The sequence below is a fragment of the Lates calcarifer genome, linkage group LG11 (assembly GCF_001640805.2).
Source record: "Lates calcarifer isolate ASB-BC8 linkage group LG11, TLL_Latcal_v3, whole genome shotgun sequence".
NCBI lineage: Eukaryota > Metazoa > Chordata > Actinopteri > Centropomidae > Lates > Lates calcarifer.
Window position 1 is genome coordinate 10,750,901 of NC_066843.1, and position 21,479 is coordinate 10,772,379.

At 39.2% G+C, this 21,479-nt stretch overlaps 2 protein-coding genes across 5 annotated transcripts; one reads left to right on the forward strand and one right to left on the reverse strand.

The window, feature by feature from the left end:
* Positions 1-5,216: 5,216 nt before the first annotated feature.
* On the forward strand, positions 5,217-11,393 carry LOC108886169 (uncharacterized). 2 transcript variants are annotated; one of them, XM_018680859.2, is made up of 6 exons: positions 5,217-5,556; positions 6,247-6,328; positions 6,935-7,053; positions 7,909-7,995; positions 8,184-8,252; positions 8,778-11,393. In XM_018680859.2, exons 2-6 carry the CDS (start codon positions 6,256-6,258, stop codon positions 10,950-10,952), a joined length of 2,523 nt encoding a protein of 840 aa, XP_018536375.1. In that variant the 5' UTR covers positions 5,217-5,556; positions 6,247-6,255; the 3' UTR covers positions 10,953-11,393. The 2 variants fall into 2 exon arrangements, with proteins under 2 accessions (XP_018536375.1, XP_050929971.1); XM_051074014.1 differs by lacking the exons at positions 5,217-5,556; positions 6,247-6,328; positions 6,935-7,053 and adding an exon at positions 7,077-7,449.
* On the reverse strand, positions 8,806-21,479 carry LOC108886168 (centriolar coiled-coil protein of 110 kDa). 3 transcript variants are annotated; one of them, XM_051074013.1, is made up of 14 exons: positions 20,834-21,479; positions 19,826-20,036; positions 18,840-18,968; positions 16,875-18,087; positions 16,571-16,692; positions 16,212-16,389; positions 15,465-15,574; positions 14,795-14,911; positions 14,535-14,636; positions 14,337-14,453; positions 14,044-14,117; positions 13,860-13,925; positions 13,639-13,698; positions 8,806-13,314 (listed from the first exon to the last, which is right to left on the reverse strand). In XM_051074013.1, the coding sequence occupies exons 2-14, from the start codon at positions 19,988-19,990 to the stop codon at positions 13,257-13,259; spliced, it is 2,511 nt and encodes an 836-aa protein (XP_050929970.1). In that variant the 5' UTR covers positions 19,991-20,036; positions 20,834-21,479; the 3' UTR covers positions 8,806-13,256. The 3 variants fall into 3 exon arrangements, with proteins under 3 accessions (XP_050929970.1, XP_018536374.1, XP_050929969.1); XM_018680858.2 differs by having other exon boundaries at positions 8,806-13,280; positions 20,834-21,470; XM_051074012.1 differs by lacking the exon at positions 20,834-21,479 and having other exon boundaries at positions 8,806-13,280; positions 19,826-20,128.

Sequence of the window (21,479 nt, forward strand, 5' to 3'; positions counted from 1 at the left end):
ACTTTTTGTTTTGATCCCCAGTAAAATTCCTGATGTTAGCTATTTGAAAAGAGCTAACATTTAAAAATCTAGTCTCATTTTCCTGAATCTTTTTATGCCCAAGTAGTTGTAATTACAGTATATGGCAGATGTTTCTAAATGGAATGAGTCAACATGTAAATAAATTCTAATTCTGCATTTTGCATCTTTGTACACATGCACATTTTAGATTTTAATACTAACTTGTCAGTTTTTGCAATATGTACTCAGGACTCACTGGAAAGTGCTAATGATACTGCATGGATTATCCTGCTGAAATCAAATCAAATCTCTATGCATTTTATTGGTGCTGCATTTTGTTACTAGGATTAATTTTCCAATCTACATTTATTACACCAAGAGAGTGTCAGTAAGGGGTCAGTGCAATATTATCTGAAGGTTTATCCATATTACTACTACTTACAGATCTGAAATTAACATTTTCATTGAAGTAATATTGAGTTTTGTCTTCTTTTTGGACATCATCCTGATGCATCCATTTCCATTTCTGTCCATCTTCTCTACAGGTGTGTGTCCACTGTCAGCAACTATTAATATGTACATATTTGTGCTAGCTGTGCTCACATGTGTGCAGGAGTTTTCAATACTTTTGACATGGTAGTTAGCTGTACATGATGGTTGTAGTAGAAATGGAAATCAGTTTTTGTCTAGTGCATGTGAGAGTTGGTACTCACCTACCAGCTGACACAATATAGATCTTTATTGCTTGCTACCAAGAGCTGTTTATCCACAATCAAAATGTCAAGATGACCTGGCCATACATGGACTTTCTCTTGGATTAAAACGTATTGTTCCTCTAACCTTCGTATTTCACAACATCTCAAACATCCCCTTAAACTATAGACAAACCCCCTGTGGGCTAAACTCCTTTATATTGAATTTCTTTGTATTTAATTTCCCACCAACGTAAACATTGTAATATTATGGGCGTTATATAAAACATGTTCCTGACTAGCACTGTATTGCGTATGTCTCCCATAGAACCATACTGCAATCTACTGACAGTGTCTAATTCAGAATCTGATATACAACCCTAAGTTAATACTATTACAGTTATATTTTCATTTATTTCTAGTATTAGAAAATATTGATTATTTTGTCTGATCAATTAACCATTTGTATTATGTTGATGTGAAATTCACATTTGTATTGTTTATTATTTATCTTTATTAATTAATGGTGCCATTAAGTTTCATATATTGTCTTATTTAATGTTTTAATCGGTCATGGTGGAAGGCAAATAAGCAATTTGTGCATGTGAACTCCAGACTTTTGGAGTGCTAGATGGAGATCCATTGAATCACTAAGTCATTGCTTCTGGTATGAGAACAATCTATGAGACAGTGGTTTATCACTCAAAGAAAAAGAACAAATGAATAAAATAGAAGTTTTCAAAGAATCAAAGTCATTATAAACTCACTAATATCTCCCTGATACATGAGACATCATATCCTGACTCAAAGCTACTGCTGGTGTTACCCCAGTGTTGAGAAAGAAGTCAGCAGGCTGCAGGGCCTTCTCCTATCGGGCCCCCTTCTTCTGGAACAATCTCCCTATTGATATTAGACAGGTGGACTCAGTTGAGGCCTTTAAATCCAAACTAAAAACTTATCTTTATGCCTTTATGCCTCAACTTTCGGTTCGCATTTTATTATGATTCTTATTTCAGGTTACCATTTTTCCTTTCTCAATGCATCAGTTAAGCTTAGTAGTTAGTAAATGTTGTCCATGATGTCCTGCCGACGAGATTACTGTAAGCCATCTTAATATCGATGCATCACTCTAACTGTGTGTTCCTTCCCTCAAGCACATTAGTGCCCAGGCTTCTCTCTCTCTCTCTCTCTTTCTTCTACTGTCTCTTACTGCAGGTGTCTGCCTCCCAGATCTGTAGAGTCTCCTGCTGCTCCCACGATCCAGCTCAACAGATGACGTTACAACATTTAAACATTTATTAGTGTTGGTGGTAGTGTTATTGCTATTAATGTTTCACTGTTCTGTCATGATCTTTTGTGGCTTACACTCCTTCTGGAGGGTGTCAATGAGAGTCTTCTGGACAGCTGTCAAGTCATCAGTTTTCTCCATGATTGTGGTTGTTTGTACTGAACCAGACTGAGAGATTCATGGTATTTATACTGCATAAATAGTGATTTCTTAAACTCAAAATGAGATATTCTAATATTTTGAGACACATCATTTTCTGTTTTTCTTAGCTGTAGATGCTAATTATCAACATTAAAATAAAAAAAATGCTTGAAACTTTTTAGTTACATGTAATGAGTCTAGAATATGTACAATTTCCACTTTCTGAATTAACTGACCAAAAATATTGAACTTTTTCACAATATTCCAATTTTTTGAGATGCACATGTATATCCAATATCTCCACATAAAAGTGGTCAAGCATCAGCATCAGTATCAAGATCCTGAGAGGGTAAAGTTCAGTTCACCCAAAATACAAAAAAGACATACACTCAGCAAGATGATGTGCACCTGTACACCTTCTTACTCATACAATTATTCCATCAGCAATTATGTGGCAACAATGTAATGCATAAATCATGAAGATGCAGGTCAGGAGCTTCAGTAAATGTTCACATCAAACCTAAGAAAAAACACCCAGTGAGCAGCAGCTCTACAGACAGAAACACCTTGTTGATGGCAAAGGTCAGAAGAGAGTGGCCAGACTGGCTGAAGCTGACAGAATGGCTACAGTAACTCAGGTCTTTAGACCTTTGGTGAGCAGAAAAGCAACTCAGAATGTACAACCTGTGGTGGTTTGTCTACAACAACAGAAAACCTGGATACCACTCTTGTCAGCCAAGAACAGAAATCTGAGGCACAGGTTCTCCAGAACTGGTTCAGCTGGTTTGGTTGGAGTTTGGCCACAACAACATGAATCCATGGACCAACCTGCCTTGTGTTAATAGTCCAGTCTGGTGGTGTCCATGAAATGGCTTGGGGAATGTTTTCTTGGCTGACTCTGGGCCCTTTTATACCGATCAGTCGTGGTTTGAATGTCATAGCCTATCTGAGTGTTATTGCTGACCAAAATCTTGTGGAATTCATGCAATGAGGAAATGAGGCTGAGGCAGGAAGGTCCTGCCCAGTATTATTATGGTGTTCCTCATGTCACTGTCTGGCTCAAAAGTATGTGGCAAAAGAGGGAGACCATGCATAGTCTGAAAAAACAAAACAAAATGTTTTAATCAAGTATATTGTATCAATACCATAGGGTGTGTCTGTCAGCAAGCCAGTATGCATGTGTCTGTGTGAGTGAGTAGTATGAAGTGTGTGTGAGAATGAAACACAAATTACAGATCAGTTGGCACGCAGGTGTGTTGAAACTCTGAAAAGGTGTCAGCTCCACCCATCAATATCCTGCTATATCCTGGAACAAAAGGGGAAACAGCCGAGCTCAGTGGGTGTTTTCTATTTACACAAAGTGGTGGTAGGACATGAAGATTGTTTCAGTTTCATCTTCTGACAATAATATGCAGAATTCAATGTCACCAGCAAAATCTGTTCAAATAGAACTTGACATGGTGGGCCTTCAGAGTTATAATGTGGAATGTTAGAGACTCCTCTACATTCACTGTACTCCCCTATAAGGGCTGTCTGCCAACTTTACCTCTCCCTTTTAGCAATAGTAGTCCATAGAAGAGGTAAACAATCTTGTGGTCCTATAGTAATTTCCATATTTTAGCCTTTCTGCTAAATTAAGTGCATAACTTTACTTGCTATCTTAAACTTATTGTGTGATTCCCTAGCATATTCCTGTGTTAGAGTTCAAGTTACATGATCACAAGTGACAGGAGGATTTTGTTTTTTCCTCTTTTGTCTGGTATGTTTTCTGTGTTGTAATGTATTTAATGCAACAAAATCTGCTCCAAAAAAAAATTGGTAGGGATGGTAGTATCCAGCATGTACTGAATTATCACTGTTGTAGGTCAAATAATGACTTGGTGATATGTTAGTAGAGAGATTCAGAATTTTGACAGGCTGATGAGGTACTGTGTTGATGGTTCATCAAGGCTTGAGCTTCCTATATCACAAAACATCAGCACACAAAACAAAAGTATCTTGTAACTTTTGTATTTATTATCTTAACACCAGTTTTAAAATGTGACAGCTATTTGTGCTCTGGTCTAATCTTGGCTCTTTGGACAACTAGATTTACATTTAAGAGTTCAGTATCCTTTGATACGAAGCCACTTTTATTAAACAAAGAATCTGTGCGATCTCTGAATATGGGCTGCTCGTAATGCGTAAGCCCTACTCAACACTGGAGTAACACAGCAGTAACTTTAGAATATCATGTCTCATGTATCTTCTATGTTAGTGAGACATTAGTGACTTTATAATGACTTTGCCGCTTTGGAAAATATAAAGTAATGTTATTCATTTGTTCTGTTTCTTGTACAGCAATGAAAAATGTGGGCTAAAACAATCACAGTGAAAAATGTGAAAGCAATAATATCAGTGGTATGGTATCAACCAACCACACAATTCTGCTACAGAGCAACACCCTGTGTTTACCAAGTGGCTTGTCTCATATGCTAGTTCAGTTAGTTCAACAGATGTAGCAGAACCTTTTTGTATAAATTTGTTTGTTTTGCATGTGTGCAAAGGAAGTTCTCTTCTGGTGATGCATGGACCAGGAAGTTATCTAATGACATGTACACCCAAAACGAACATGTTTTGATATGCAAACAGCTGTACTGAGAAAAACACCACAACCTCACCACACAAAATTTGTCAAAGTTTGAACCACTGTACGTCAATATCAAGACCCTGAGAAAGTTCAGTTCAGTTCACCCAAATTACAAGAGGACATATACTCAGCATGATCATGTGCACCTGTACACCTGCTTATTCATGCAATTATTCCATCAGCCAATCATGTGGAAACAATGCAATGCATAAATAATGTAAATTACAAAAGGACATACTAAGTGGTTGTTAGCCAAGTATATAGTTTGTTTTATCTGATTTCCATTTCAGCTGTATTTTACAGGAACCACAGTCTTGTGACGAAATGGTGCCGTTAAAAACAGGTTTAAAGTTAACAAACCAGTTTTAAAACATGACAGTGACGTGAATATGAGTCAGTGTGATCTCTGGATACCTCTTTCAACTGCGGCTTATTTATTAATTGCTCATGAAGCTGCATCATTTTTCGTAGTGGCTATGTTATGATGGTGTTGGTTTTATGGTGAGGGTGCAGTCAGCCCCCAACCAGCCTATAGTTCTAATTATATAATTATTATAACTCCCACATCATCTTAGAACAGGTGGGGCTGTGTGGAACTCAAGCCAGAGGTGGAACAAGTAAACATAGTTGCTGGGTCTCTGTAACCTGCTTTACATGAAAGTGCCCTACTAACACAACACAAATGTAGGAAGTGGCTCATTAAACCAAGTGATCTCTGTCAGTGCGGATAGGCAACAGTGATTATAAAAGCAGCCAAGTATCCAGAGCACAAGAGTGGACTGAGTTCAAAAGTGGAAAAACAAAATGTAAGTACATCTTAATCAACAAATACTACATTGTTGATTTAGTGAAATATTTTGCTGCATATTTCAGAGGTGGTGGTTATGATGATTTATGAAGTCAGGTGCTAGTGAAGATAATACAGTTGTGTTTTCTTCTAATACAAACAATACAAAAAGTCAATAGAAACTGGTCAGTGGTCTCTATTTTTACTTTACCAAAGAGAACCTTTGCTGCTTTTCCTGACATGTTGCAGACATGGTTCTTTAGAGCAGCACAGCATTAAAAAAAGAGTGAAAGTGACCAAACAAGTTGTCATTAAAAATGTATGACCAACATCTAGAAATCAATAGATAATAGTGAGTTTTATGGTGACTCTTAAAAGCATCAAAACAATAACAACATGACTACGAAACTACAGGCATATTAGTGGCTCTGTGATGTGATGTACTTGAGCACAGCAGTGCTTTGAGCTAAATGCTAATTCCATCATGTTAACATGCTCACAATGACAATGCTTACATGCTAATGTTTAGCAGGAATGATGTAGTGATGAAGTACTTTCCATCACTAGATCAGTGCCACAATCATTGTTAAAAATATGTGGCAGGAAAAATGAGACACCTCATAATTAAATTAGACACTTAAGTAAGTGATTGTGATTGATCAACAATACTTTTTAACAAAAAAATAATAATCACTGACCATTTCTGCAGCAAATTCTCATGGAGACTCCTGACTTTGTCCAGGACAAATTAACTGAGTGGGGCCTCAGTGACTTCATACAGAGATTTGAAGGTATGTACAGTATTACCATTCTGCTTTGCTGGGGACGGTTAAGTGTCCAATCAATGACTGAAATTGCAGGACAGTGATATCACATCCTTATTGAACCACATCCATATTCATACAATTAGCTAAACCATAGGTAGGTAATTGTATGAATATGTATCAACCTTATACTTTGTCTTAAGCCACCCAGATTGCTAACAAGTGACAAATAAGTGGGGTGTTTTTCTTTGTTCAGAGTACATACAACTGAGCTAAAGTGTAAAATCAATTTAAATCAAGCAATAAGCACATGTGACTAAATTATTGTTGCATTAGGAGCTAAGTTATGATGGGGCTCTAACATAACTCTTCTAAGGTTCAGCCACTGATCTCTGTATTTCTATATAGTGAAATGTAAAAGTACATATTTGGTCAATCTAAATGTCCCTATGAGTTGTTACTCAGCACAATGTAAGGAGTCACAGAAAATTATCTCTAATCAGTGTCACTTGCAAAAAAAAAAAAAAAAAGTCTACATGTCCAAAAGTTGTTGCTTTCTCATCATGAAAACAGGACCCAATGTGCTTTCATCAAGATTTTTCTTTTTTTTTTTCTTTTTTTTTTTTTTTTCAGATGAAGGCATTGACAAGGAAACTTTCCTTTGTCTTGAAGATTCAAGCACCATCAGTGTCTTGATTCCTAAAATTGGACCAAGAGTAAAATTCAAAAAGAGACTCAAACAATACTTACAGGTAATGTGCTCTGCTGTGAACTATGTAGATCCTGGGCATTACATAGAAATGTACAAAAGAAGGACATGTAGCACCAGACCACTCCAGCTCTGAATGCTTGTCTTATCTCTGTTAGCAGCTACCATAGTTTAGGGAAACAAAGCAAATTAAATGATTATCTTGCTGGCCAAACATAGACAGCAACTTCAGTTTAATACATTCATATTATAGCAATGAACTATCATTGCTTTTACATAGCCAACAGTAAAGTTTAATTTGAATATGTTTTTCATCTCAGATGAAGGCATTGACAAGGAAACTTTCCATAGTCTTGAAGATTCAAACACCATCAATGTCTTGATTCCCAAAATTGGACCAAGAGTAAAATTTAGGAAGCAACTCAGAGAATACTTACAGGTAATGTGCTACTGTATGTTATAGAGATAGTTTATACTGAAAGGAGTGTCTGTCTTGAGTTTGTTATGATCTTACATCCCTCCTGCATGAGAATATGTCTGCAAAAAAATCAACTCTGACTTACTTTTTAAATTGAACTACAACAACTGCTTTCTCTTGTAGAGAAAACAAGCTCTGATACTGGTGGTCACCCACCCAACCAAATACCTTACAGAGACAATAAGAAAGGGTAAAAATGGCTAGATATTACTATTCAACAAAACATTACAACAGAAAAAATTACAAACAGGAAAACAGATAAAATAAAAATGAAACATAAAAATACTGATTAAAACAATGTGCTGGTAAATAAGAACTTCATGTCAAACTTATTTATTTATTTGAAGTCATGAGTTATAAAGGTATTCAGGCAGCAGATCACACTTGTTTCAGTATGTGCTGAATGTGTCCCCACTGCAGACCCTGAAAGGAAAGCACACTGATACTCCTGAAATGATGGACACCAACACTGAAACAAATTCAGAGCAAGAGGACAGCTCTGAAATGGTCAGTTCTGAAATCACACAAACAAAACCTTCTGCAGCTGAAGAAACATTCATCATGTGTGAAGTCAGTTTGACATATCAAGTCAGATGCTATGCCATCATCTTTGCCCATTGTCATTTTGTACACTCTAGGCTTTGATAACTTACCTTAGTATTCTGCAGGTTTTAATTAAATGTTCTTTAATGCAGGAACCAACATTTTTTCAATGGCACTTTGAGTCTACTTCAACATCTGACACAGACAGTGGTGATGAGATGGTAAGGAGTTATACTGTAAAGCCCCAGTCAGAACACATTTCTCTAGGAGAGGTGGCCTGATTTTAACATTGCGTATGCTGATGGTTAGTGATTTTAACCCTGTTTGATGTGCGTATGCAGGTCATTTTTCACCCACCTTGGTAAAAATGACCAAACTACACTGAATTATATCAGTATGTCTTTCACATGTGTTAAGATTTAGCTGACATATGACTTCAAGAAGGAGTGTCAATTTTAACTCAAATTTGCCTCAGGCAATATATTTGTCTGTGTTCAACTCTCCTGCAACACCCATGGAAGCTTTTGTCTTCCTGTTCTTGGTGAATGTCCATATCTACTACAGACCACGTCCTGTAAGGCTGCCCAGAATGATGACTTACTTTAAAATTACAGAGGAGCACAGTCAATATTTAATTCCTGCCCCTGTAATGTTAATCCTGCCAGAATGGGGCTTATATTTCTCTTAACATGCAAATTAATTTAAATAGTATTATCCATATGAAAGTCTTTGTTTTGTCTTTGCAGAGTGAGGAACCAATTTACCCTGGTGCAACAGTAACTCAAGGACAAGGTCTACTTGCTGTTGTACTCTTTATGCTGCGTCATCATCTAAATTCTGCTGCTGTTCACAGGGACTTAATGGCTCTACTGAATTTTCTCATCCATAACCTGGTTGTTGCATCTAAGTATCTCTCTGATAAGATCCCCCTGTCCACTGTGTTTTACTGCCAGAACTGTCAAAAATACATGGGGAAAAATCCTGTTGATGCTCCTTGTTTGCACTGTGGCAAAATGTTCAACAGAGCAAATAGTACTCAAAGTGGACACTTCTTCTTGTTTGCATCACTGAAAGACCTTCTGAAAGACATCCTTATGAACCATGGCCATGAGTTGTTACCTAAAACAGTCAACTGTGGACATGACATCAAAGATGTGATGGATGGGATGATATACCAGAATCTGCTAAAACAAGGTAGATTGTCTGCAGATGACCTTACACTGTTATGGAACTGTGATGAGGTACCAATTTACTCACCCAGATATTCAGTGTGGCCTCTTCAGTTTACTATTAATGAACTTCCGTACACACAAAGAAAGGAAAATGTGATTGTTGCAGGACTTTGGTTTGGTCCAGAAAAACCCAAGATGAACACATTCCTAAAGCCTTTCATAGATGAGTGCTGTGATTTAGCCCACAATCAATTTCAGTGGAGAGACAGCAGTGGCACAGTTCACTCCTCAAAAGTCTTCTCTTTGGTTTGTTCTTCTGACGCCGTGGCAAGGCCACTCCTCCGGAATTGCAAACAATTCAATGGAGAATATGGCTGCGACTGGTGTTTACACCCTGGCACCGTGGTCAAAAAGGGCTCTGGATGCGTGAGGTCTTACCCATACGATGAAATGAAACAAGCAGCAAGGTCAAACGAAATGTTTAGGGATGATGCTAGACAGGCTGAAAAAACAAACGCACCAAAAAATGGAGTAAAAGGGTTATCCTTGCTCTCCATACTTCCCTTGTTTGACATTGTTTTTGGTTTTGTTCCTGACTACATGCACTCAGTTCTAGTTGGTGTGTGCAAACAGCTTATGTCTCTGTGGTTGGACCCAGTTAACTCTGAGAAACCTTGGTATGTAGGTCAACAGATTTCACAAATGGACTCCCGTCTTCTCCGTCTAAAGCCACCATTAGATAGAACCAGATCTCCACGATCACTGCAGTGTAGGAACAATTGGAAAGCATCAGAGTGGCGAGCATTCCTGTTATTTTATGCCATTCATGTCCTGCCAGGTATCCTCAATCCTCTGTTTCTGGAACATTACTTTTACTTGATGTTTGGTATTCACATTCTGTTACAAGAATCAATATCCCATCATGACCTTCAGCTGGCCAATGAGTACTTGGTATACTTTGTAGTAAACATGAAAGAACTTTATGGTGAAGAAAATGTGTCTTTCAACTGCCATCAGTTAATTCACTTAACAGAAAGTGTGCAGAACTGGGGTCCTCTGTGGGCAACATCAGCATTCAGTTTTGAGAGAAACAGTGGAAACTTAAGGGATCTGCTCACTGACACAAATGATAACCCTCAACACATTTCCCAGAGGTTTTGTATTTGGCAGCACATACCCCGACACCTTACTTCTTTAGTTTTCAACCAGCATTCAGATTTTGGTGAAACATTAACCAAGCTCTCACCTGTAAATGATGCCAGTGGCTCTCACAGCCCCTTTGGAAAATCACAGCATCTGGATCTCACAAGATCCATAAAACTAGCAATAGAAGAACTCTTAAATCAACCAGTCCCTGTCAAATCAGTTGAAGCTTTTGATAGCTTCACTGATGGAAACATTGTTTATCACTCTACAAACTGTGAACAGTCAGACACAACAGACTGTGCTGTTAAACTCAAGAATGGCAGCTATGGAGAAATACAGCTGATTTTGCTTTTGAAAGAGAACTGTGTTTGCACATCTACCTGTTTGTGCAAGGCTGTTCCAGTCATTGTGGTGCACCTGTATGACATCAAAGCTGATGCACTGTTCAGCAACATGAGTACCAACAATGCATCAAAGACTATCTTTGTAAGAGGTGAAAGGACAAATCAGCCTAAAGCTTTCTTCTTAGAGGATATTAGGAGTAAATGTATGTATGTGGATGGTTGGCTTGTGCCTCTACCAAACACATACGAGAGATATTAGAGTCTCTGGATGGATAAAGTGCTTGCAGCAGCACACCATAACACTTGACTACTTAGGGCTACATGAATCTTGTGATTTGTAAATACATACAGTAGGTGTTACTTGCCTTGCCATCAACTTTTTGAAATATCTTTGATAATCTCTCAACATTGTCCTTTTTTTTTTACTTTAGGGTTTACTTTATCTTTTTTTTTTTTTTTTTTTGTGCCAGCAGGTGAGTTGCTATTTCACACTGGGACTACAAGCCCCTGGGCATTGGCTTTGATGTAATATCATGTTTACTTAGTGACTATGGCGATGGAGTTGAAAAGTTTCAGGTTTTAACAAGTCATTATATATGTAGCTGTGGAAGATATTTAGTAATTTTTATGAAACAGAATGTCTCTCATTTATTAATCTGAGATGACCACATTTTGTACATTCTACAGAGTAGATATTAAACACAGTGATACTGGGTGACTACATGGTTCAGTTGTATCATGATCCAAGTCGCTGTTACTGAAAGAACTACTGATGAACCTTGTTTATCATAATGTCTCTAATGTGCTGATGAGGCCAACTCTATATGATGTTTAGACGTGTACCTGTCTTTTGAATTTTAAATACACTGAGAATGGCTATAATACAGAAAGCAAAAGAGTGACTAGTGTGCGTACTGGTCTTGTCATTGTAATATGTATCCTGTTGTACATTCAAAAAATTGTAATTAGTCTCACTGCTTGAAGTGTGGTTATAAAAAAGTGTTTAGGTTGTTTCTTCATATGGATGACAGATCAATCATGGATTCATGGATTACAATGGATTCCATTCACAGTCCAGTTTCACAGCTAAAAGTAGTATAAAAAAAACAAAAAACAAAAAAACAATGTGCATGTGGCCTCATGACCTATACATAGGTCAAAGTGAAATGAAAAATATCTTAAACACAAGAAATATGTTTCCAAAATAATGCAGTAATTTCAACTGAAAGCAAATAGGAGAAAATGAGCTTCAAGTGGATTAATGTGCTTTAAAGGACCACAACTAAGATTAAATTATATTAATGTCAACAGCACCTCATCATTAGATCTTTAACTGTAATTTACTCCCTTGCAGGGCTTGTCCAGCCAGTTTCACTGTAAATATCTCTCCATTATATCATGAACAACAGCACAACCCCAGAAAATTCAAATAATTTCAGAATTTATTCTGGTCATAGAAAATATGACAATTTGGGATTTTAAATTTAAAAAAAAAAAAAGAGAGAGCACAGCAATGTCTGTGAACAACATCAACACACTATATACTACTGACACACAAGTGTAAAGTCAATGTGGCATCGCAGTGAACAAGTGAGAATACCAATTTATTAATATGTGGCTTTTATAGTATGTTCACATCAATATTCCTGTATTCAGAGTCTATCTCTTATTTCCTTACTGGGAAATAAGGGAAAACATTTTAGAAAATTTAGCATGCATTTTATATGCTCTTCATAGTTTAGTTCTACTTCTAGAGCAAACTCAACACTGAATGCCTGCAGTGCATCTGCTGCTATGTGAAGCTACATTAATGTAACAGCATGTCAGTGTGTGAACAATTTCATGTACTTTTTTTTTTCTCATTATGTATTGACTTAAGCCAAATGTTGAAATAAAGTGAAATGCCTCAGAGTACTGTGAACTCAGCACCATTAAATAAAAAAAACAATGCACAAATAGGTTCTCAAAGCCCTTAAACAAAAAACTTGAAATTAATAAACTATACACATTCAAACTACATTAGTGAGTGGCATGAAACTGATGTTTGTGAATTCACAGCTATAAGCACTAGACGTTTATGAACACAACTGGTAAATATAGGCATGCTAAAATATTACATCATACAGCAAAGGCATAGTTCTTAGGCACAGATAAATAGTTTTTACTTATTTCCCTTTAGCTCTGAACCTCCTCAGGGTTGCATTTAAGTACAGATACTTATTTACATTTTACATTTTTGATTCAGAAAATGTAAAATGTACCTGCTTAGTCATTAAATACTCCAGCTACATGTGAGTCATTGTATATAACAATCATTTGTTGACACTAACATCTATAGCTACAACAGTAGAAACAATGGCATTGTGATAATGAATACAATCATTTAAATTCAGAGGGTAGATTAAGGACCGTCATGTTGTTAGCAGCGCTTACTGGAATTTCAGTGGTGCAAGGTTTGTATTAAAAGACTAAAAATTCAAGTTCACAGGTCAGGAGATGTTGAGTCACCTGTCAACCCAGAGAGTGCTGCTTCTTCAGGCTGTCTGAGCGCTTTACTCTCTCCTCAGGGGTCTTTCTGTACCAGCTCCTGAGAGGAAACAGCCAGTGTCATGCTGTGATGACTTTAAAGACATCAGTTAAACTTTAAATCATAAGTTCATGTACACTGTTGCTTTTAGCAAGAGGTGATTAAAATAGCTGGAATTACAGGTCATTATTAATGACTGATGTGCAAGTTAGGAAAGCATGATCTGTTGAAAGTTTAATGCACAGCGTCTGACATGAGTATTGGCATTGTAAATGAGGACAGGAGCAAAAAAGATAGTGATATAGTAGCAACATTTTCTCAGTAGTGGAGTACAGAGTGTCTATCCTCATAAATTGCACATCGCAATTAAGCATTATGACACACAATATAAGTATGCACAGTACAAGTATAAACTCACCCCTGACGGTTCAGCTGGCCTGGGACAGGAGAATTTTGGCATTGGCTTGGCTTCAGAACTCTAAAAGGAAAAACAGCAATGTATTTACAAAGCTGATTTTCTCGGGGCAATGAACACATTCAGTATCAGTATCAGTATCAAGCACACTACCAGAAAATGTTAAGCACAAAATAAATTTTAAAAAGAAGAAAGAAACAAAATCCCACAGCTGTGTATAACACCTGTTGGTAGTTGGGCTTTTTGGCTTCTGCTGCATCTTCCTGGCCTGCGCTGGAGATTCACCAACTCTGAAGGATATACACACAATAAAAACACAGCTGATCACTGGATCTCATCATCAAAAATATTAATGTCTAAAGACAGATCTCATACACTATGGAGGGCTCTGTCCTCTTTCATTCTTACCTCTTTTTCCTGTCAAGAGACCTCTGTGTAGCAGCAGACAGAACCACTCTCTCCTTGGGGCACTTGGTTTTCTCCTGCAGGTTCGACACAATGAGGAAAGAACAGAGTTTGGCATAATGGCATAAGACAAAGCATGTTATAAGGCTGCAGTAAACACAACACAGATTGTTTTCAAGTTCATAGTGAGAGACAAGAGAGTGAAAATGTGTCTGAACCTTCCTCTCAAGTTTTTCTTGAAAAGAAGATGATTAAATACAGCTATGATTGATTATTGGCCTGTATTTTCAGGTTACCATGTCTCGCAGCCTCCTCTCTGTCCGGAGCTCCCTGTCCTGCTGCAGCAATGCTAATCGATCCCCCAGAGGCATTTCAAAGAAGATGTCATGGATGTCATACAGGGCTGCACGTAACTGAGGGACAAAAGATATAGATGCATTTAATCACAAAGAAAGACCGACCTCTGCTGTCTGTGGACAGTAACACATTCATACCTGGGCTTTAACTCTCTCCTGCAGTGAGAGATCTTGTGCTGAGAGGGTGCATTTCTTCTGTGGAGCTTCAGTCTGGAATGAACGGATGAACTCCTGTGTATCCTATGGACACACACATATATAGTGCACATTCAGAAACATACAGTTTTTCTCCCAGTCACTAACACGACTCATTAATTTATATATTCAGTAACTCTTATTACACTCACATTGGGGTTTTGACAGATAAGTGTGTGTGGTTTTTTTGTGTGTAATCTCACCACAATGGTCTGGCGCAGGTGTTTGACCTTCTCTGTTTTGAGCAGTCGGCGAGTGAGGAAGCCACGAGTGATGGCGCCAATTCGACAGAAAGCCCTCTGCTGCTCTGCTGTCAGAACCTGAAAATCACAACAAGGATGCAAGAAGATGGAAATGTGAGGACTGGAACACAGAGAGGTTTCTAAAAATAAAGGTCAGTCTAGTGTATAAACACACTCAGTCATGCCTGAATAACATGGATCTGCCTGATACACTCTGCAAATATTGGCTTTCATTCACCTACAATGTGATGGTACTCAGTTGAGGGATTAATTGCACATTATGTTAGCAGTGTTTAGAATCTCACTTAAAAAGAAAAGTCTGTCTCTGTCACACTATCTGAGGCAGCAGACCCTGCACATATTTTGCATGAATTGCCAGTGACAGCACTGTTAAGAATCATTTGAAAAGCCACTTTGAAATGTGCAACAGGGTCAGAAATTTTGATTTGCATCCATGGAAACCATTGAGGTCAGAGGTTGGATTTTATATCCTTGTAAACTTGACAACGGTGAACATGTCACAATGAGTGTGACAGAAGTCTACGAGGGTTCAGTCGATAAATTCACAAGCTGACATTTGGATTTGGCCACGCACTCACACATTCACTCTTGTCTTTTAGATTATACCCACCAGACTTTGCCTTGCTCGAGGTTTGCTAGCTGTCCAAGTGGGGCCCCACAGATAAGCTGGAGGCTGGACAGAAGGAGAGCACACGCTGGAACTGACAGGACTGGGAAAACCTGGAGAGAGTAACAGATCATTTCAATTTAAACATACTGATAAAACAGGCACCATATGCACTGTACAGGCTCTTTAGCAGTTACTGCTGTTTTGCTTAGATTATGCCATTACTTCAGTTAATAATGTGCTATCATTTCTATGCATAAGAAAACATGGCATATATATATCGTCCAGAATATCTCAGTATACAATAATATCTCTATAACAAATGTAAAATAGATAGATTCCATCATCTCTATTACAGTCTCAGATTAAATATGCTTTCTGCTTCTTCCTCCTGCCATAATTACTGACTTGCTCTGTGTATGGCTGTAATAACCGTAATAAAACTTATCAGGTCCTTTACTGAGATATATAACCACAGTACAACCATTATTGTCCTATCCTTAACTGAAATAGAGTCCACTCACATTACACTGTGAGTGTCAAAGTCCTGTTTTATTACAGTATTTAGTTACCATTTGATATTTATAGCTCTGATGAGGTTAAATTCCTACAAAATTATAGTTTTATCTTGTTTAAATGTTTAATAAGTTAATGAACTACAATACTTATCTGTCTCTGAGTATGCAGACTTTTGTCGCCACTAATTTACACTCTCCAATATGGTAATAAATGAGCATGGTGAAGTGGTACCTATACTGTGTCCGGGTGATCGCTCTGAAGGCGTGTGGACAGGGCTTAGTCCTGGGCAGGAGGGGCTCACAACAGGACAGCTGTCACTCATAGACCTACACTTCCACCCACAAGCATCCCCACTCAGAGGCCGCACACAGCCCTGCTCCTTCAGCCTTCTCTCTGTCTCTTCAAGCTCCTAAACACATGCATGTACAAGTACACACACACACATGTCACTACTTACTTATTTCATTCACATGCACAATTTAAAAAACATAAAACCACAAAGTACAACATTGTCTCTTTTGCTATGTAACAAACTTTTTCTGTCATCTACTTCTATGTACAATAGATATTATGTTATTCCATATGCTGACCAGACGGAGGCGCTGTTGCTCTTTCTCCTGCTCAGCCAGGAGCAGTGACATCTGCAAGGCATGCTCCTCCTCCAGACGCCTTTGCATGTCCTCTAGAGCCTGCGCTCGCCTCTGGGTCTCCTCTGGCAATGTGCACAAACAAACACATGTAAAAAAATTTCAAGTTTTTTATCACTTTCCTTCACTATCTCTCTATCCTACAATAATTAACCTAAAAGCTGCAGTGGGAGAAACAGTGATCTCAGTGGAAATGACTAAAATTAACTGTGTAGATTTTAGTAAATACAGTATGAGAGAGACTCACCTGTGTTGCTGGCCTGTGTTTCAGGTGCATTTCTGAGGACTGCTGGTGTGATCCTTCCATTGTTTGGCCCCTGGTGATCGTCAGGTTCCACCCTGAGTGTGACCTGAGGCAAGTCAGGAGTCACACGGGGCCTCAGCAGAGATAGTGAAGGATTCTCTACCTCATACGACTGGTTTAAAGGAGCTGCAGGGGTGCGCCGACTTGGAGCCAACCATGTAACTCCTGCCATGAAGCGAGGCACTCTTTCCTGGCTGCGGTCTATGTGCTCAACTCCAGAGGGGTAGGTGTTCAACTGGCTGTCCAGGGTGTGGCAGCGCCGGCGAAAACCTGCAGCCAGGTGGTCATGGTGTCCCATCGGGCTGGGCACTGAGGCACTAATGGGACTACAGGCCTCGCGCACTGGACTGGTTCCACAGTGACTGGATCGACGATTGCCACTCCTGCTAGCACCTTCATTCCCCACTGAGCCCCAGTGACCAGAGGACTTTATGACTCCTGCGAGAGCTTCTCCCCAATCTGCCATGCTCGCACCTTCCCCTGACCTTCCTGGGCTTCGGGGTATAAGGTCTGCTGGGCCAATCGGAAATGAAATATGGATGTTGCCCGTAGATACTGGGCGTGGTCTGCGTCTCCGTGCACGGGGACTAATGCCAGACTCAGGACTGGGGAGACGAACATACCGGTCGGGTAGAGTAGGAGAGAGGCAGCCAGACTGTTGGACACTGGGGTCATACGGAGTTTGGTGCTGGATCTGAGGTGTGCCAATAGGACTATGATGCAGACTGAATCCAAATTCAACGCCTGTGTCCCCCACAGGACTACAGCTCTTATTCTCCTTGTCAGAAACCACCTCAGACGGGGCAGTCCGGGTGACTGTGTGGACAACTTTTGACCCCTGCTGACTCTGCTCTCTCTTCACATACTCTCTTGATCTCTTAAGAAGGCTGTCCAAACTAATGTCCTCTTCCTCCTCCTCCTCTTCCTCATCACTTTTCTCTTCTTTGTCCACCTTCATTTCCTCCACTGCCTTGAAGCCATTGAGGGTGGGGGTCTCAGAGCAGGGAGTGGCAGGTCGATCATTTGTCTGAAGCCCACATCCAGGGTCTCTGGGAAGTCCAGGTGAGTCAGTGACCAGGGTGTAGCCACTGACTGTCGCAGATTTAGAAACGGGCAGCTTGTCAACCTCGTCACTCTGTAGCTTCTGTGTGTGTGTCTGTGCAAAGATAATATGTGATGATGATGAATCATCAAATAATTGTAACAATGATGAGCGACCAGCTGATGGTATTATTTGCCCTATTTCACAAAAACTGAATTGGTATAAAGCAGTTCATTCATTTCTCTGACATATAAACAATAACAGAAAAAAAATCAGATAGTCTAGTGTTGGTTCTTCACTAAATGTCAGGTCCCTAAACTATAAAGTCATGAGTCAAGATACTGAATGTTTGCATGGTATATTTCCACTTGTGTCATCACCTGAGACTGAAACAACTGACATTTATCCTAGTGTTTTAATAAACACATCAATCTGGATTGTTATACCAGACCAATCATGTTGATTCAAAGACCTGAAATTTCATTACTAGATCAGATTTGCAAGTGAACAATATTGCTACGAATGTCGAGTTGACAAAATAGGGCCATCATCAGGTAAAAATAGCACAGCCTACTGGAGAAAGTGTTGAGTCAGACAACTTGTATTCAAGACTGCAAATGTCACTAGAGATTCTGGGACAGCCTGTAATTCAGTTTTTGTGCTATATTGTGGGACTGACACACAGACCTATTTCATATTAACTTTTAGATGATGCTTTCCAATAAAGCGATATAATGTTTTATTTTCTGAACAGACAGTAATAATTCATTCATAAAAGTCATTTCATAAAACATGTAAAATTTCTTTTTCCACTAGATCCCCCCTACCAGACCACAACCATGGTAGGACCATACTGTGCTACTGACCTGAGCTTGATCCAGAATGTCCTGAACTCGGGCCAAAAGCTTGTTCCTCTGCTGGTTCTGCCTGTCCAGCTCCTGCTGGACCGCCCTCTGTCTGTGGCCGCACATCTCCCTGCGCTGCTCTGCACTCAACTAGGAAAGGAACATATACACTACTCACAGATTCAACCTGTACCTTTTGAGCTAAAATTTCCCACCTCACAGACTCACTCACAATGTCATACACATGAGAAGAGACTGGTCAAGAACTCTTTCTGATGTGGTTTCCAATATACAAAATGTATTTAATGATATTTTTCTGTTACTAGTAACACATTCACATTTATTTCAGTACATGTTTGTGTTTGTTTGTGCAGGAAAGAAATCTTCCGCTGGCCTCTCACTGGCCTCTCCACCACCTGGCTATTCCTGAAAACTAATTTTGTCAGCAGTCACTGGCAGATGGATTCTCCTGACTAACATCAAACAGCCTTGATGTTCCATCTTCATCAATTATCTTCTGTCTCTTCTCGATGCCAACTGCTGATCTAATTGGGACTAGTCAGTCCACATGTTTAAGCTACATCATGTAGGTCTCACAAAGAGATAAGTGTTTTTCTCTGAATCTTTAATTTAATTTGAACTGTGTGAGTTTGTACAGTATCTCTATGCACATCTGTGTTTTATGGCAGAAATCTGTATCATAACATCCCTCTCATTGTTACCGTACCTGAAAAGTGTAATCCATACTTCCTGTTGCTATGCATCATAGAGATACACAACAACAGGATAGTGGCAGATATACAGACTCTCTAGGGAAACCAACCAAACATTTTGTCAGTAAAAAGCAGAGCCATCTTAGTAGCAGCAAATTACTTGCTCTGGATATCAAACCACCTGGAAACCTCTTAGGTTGATATGGCTTCTGTCTACTTTTGATGAATAAGCTTCAAATGGTTTGGCCAAATCTTGTGTTGTCCCTTTAGCATGCCTGTTTATTTCCTCCTTACCAGTGGCGAAAGCACAGCTCTTCCATGAAAGCAGATGACAGAGCGAGCCTTCAGGGAACACAGTGGCTCACATGTTGTCTTCTTGAATTTCCCCTCCTCCTGCAGTATGGCCAAACTCCGCAGGCAAAACTCCTCATAGCTTTCCATCTCTGGACACCCACACATCCACAGTCTGAATAGGAGACACGCACCATGTAGCCTCGTCACCCAGCTGTTAGATTAAACGGAGAGTGTTGAATTAGATGGGCACCCACAAGTCAGTGGACATGAGAGCTCGAACTGCCCTGGGTGTGGATCACTAGAGGAATCCATCTGGGATCATAAGTGAGAGAGCAGGATAAATCGCCTCCAACAAAAGAGGCTCTGTCTGCCCTTAGTGTTTTTATCACACTCATCACATTCCTGCCATTCCTTTCTATCAGACCTTGCTGATGACTGACTTCCATTTCCGTGTCTCATGGAAATGGATGGAACAGTCAATCAATACAGTTTCTATTTCTGAAATGTCTATCAGCAAATGGATAGTAAGTCCATGCAGAGACAGGTAGTGTAACACAGGGCGTTAGCCTAAGCGCACAGATGTTGTATAGATGAAATTATACGGTGTTTTTTTTTTTTTTTTACTATTATTATCAAAACTGCTTTGTGATAGGTGCTGTCAAAACGCAGTCTATTAATATATTAAAATTAACATCAGTAGGTTATATTTTAATTCAACTCGGTGTCCTTACGATGCTGCCAGTATAATCCAGTGGTCTGTGGTCTGCAGTCGCCTAATTATCACAGTAGCTACCCCACATTGATTGATCACAGCCTAGTGACAGCACGTAGAGGTGGGAGTCATTTTCTTTTTGTGCCCAGCTATTACAGAACAAGCTTTATACCGGCAGATTTGAAGGTGTAATCTAGGAAATACTCGATTTTACGGTCTCTTTTAAGCCAGAAAGACGCTTTAGTACAGCTCTACCTTGGTAGAATGACTGCTATTACTCGTTGCCATTTTCTTACCTTCACAGTATAAAAAAAGCGATTTTTCCTTTCCTTTCTACCGATGGTGAGTGTTAGACACTGACAAATGTCGCAGGGAGGCAACAAAGTGGCGGCTATAACGTGGACCTTATATTTCCCCTCTCAATCTCGGGTTGCCCATCATCTTCATCATCCTCATTTTCAACTCTTCCGGGCTCCAACAGCGCCTCCTAGCAACAGCACGCGGGCCACGTTCCAATAAGATCTACGTTACCTGTTCACGTCGCCTTCCCGGAAGATTCCATCGTCAACAATTTCATTCACGCGCGGATAAAGAAATAATTCTAGAATATTCTATAGAATAATTTCTTCGACTGCTGTGACCACGCCTGGCGGGAAAAAGGTTTGTGCGGAAACTACAGAGAAAAGCATTGAAGGGTGAAACGGTAAGAAAAATGGAACGAGATCTTTTACATCGAACCATTACCATTTACATCGAAAATCACCCCATTTGTGACAGATTAAAAAGGTAACGCTTTACTTTAAGTCCCCCTATTTAGCATTTTATGTTTACTGTTTGCTGTATTTTTTGTTATACTGTATAAACATTTCAATTATAACACACTGTAATGTAGTTGTAAGTGGCTATAATTACATTTTTTAATTTTGCTCATGTAATGTTATT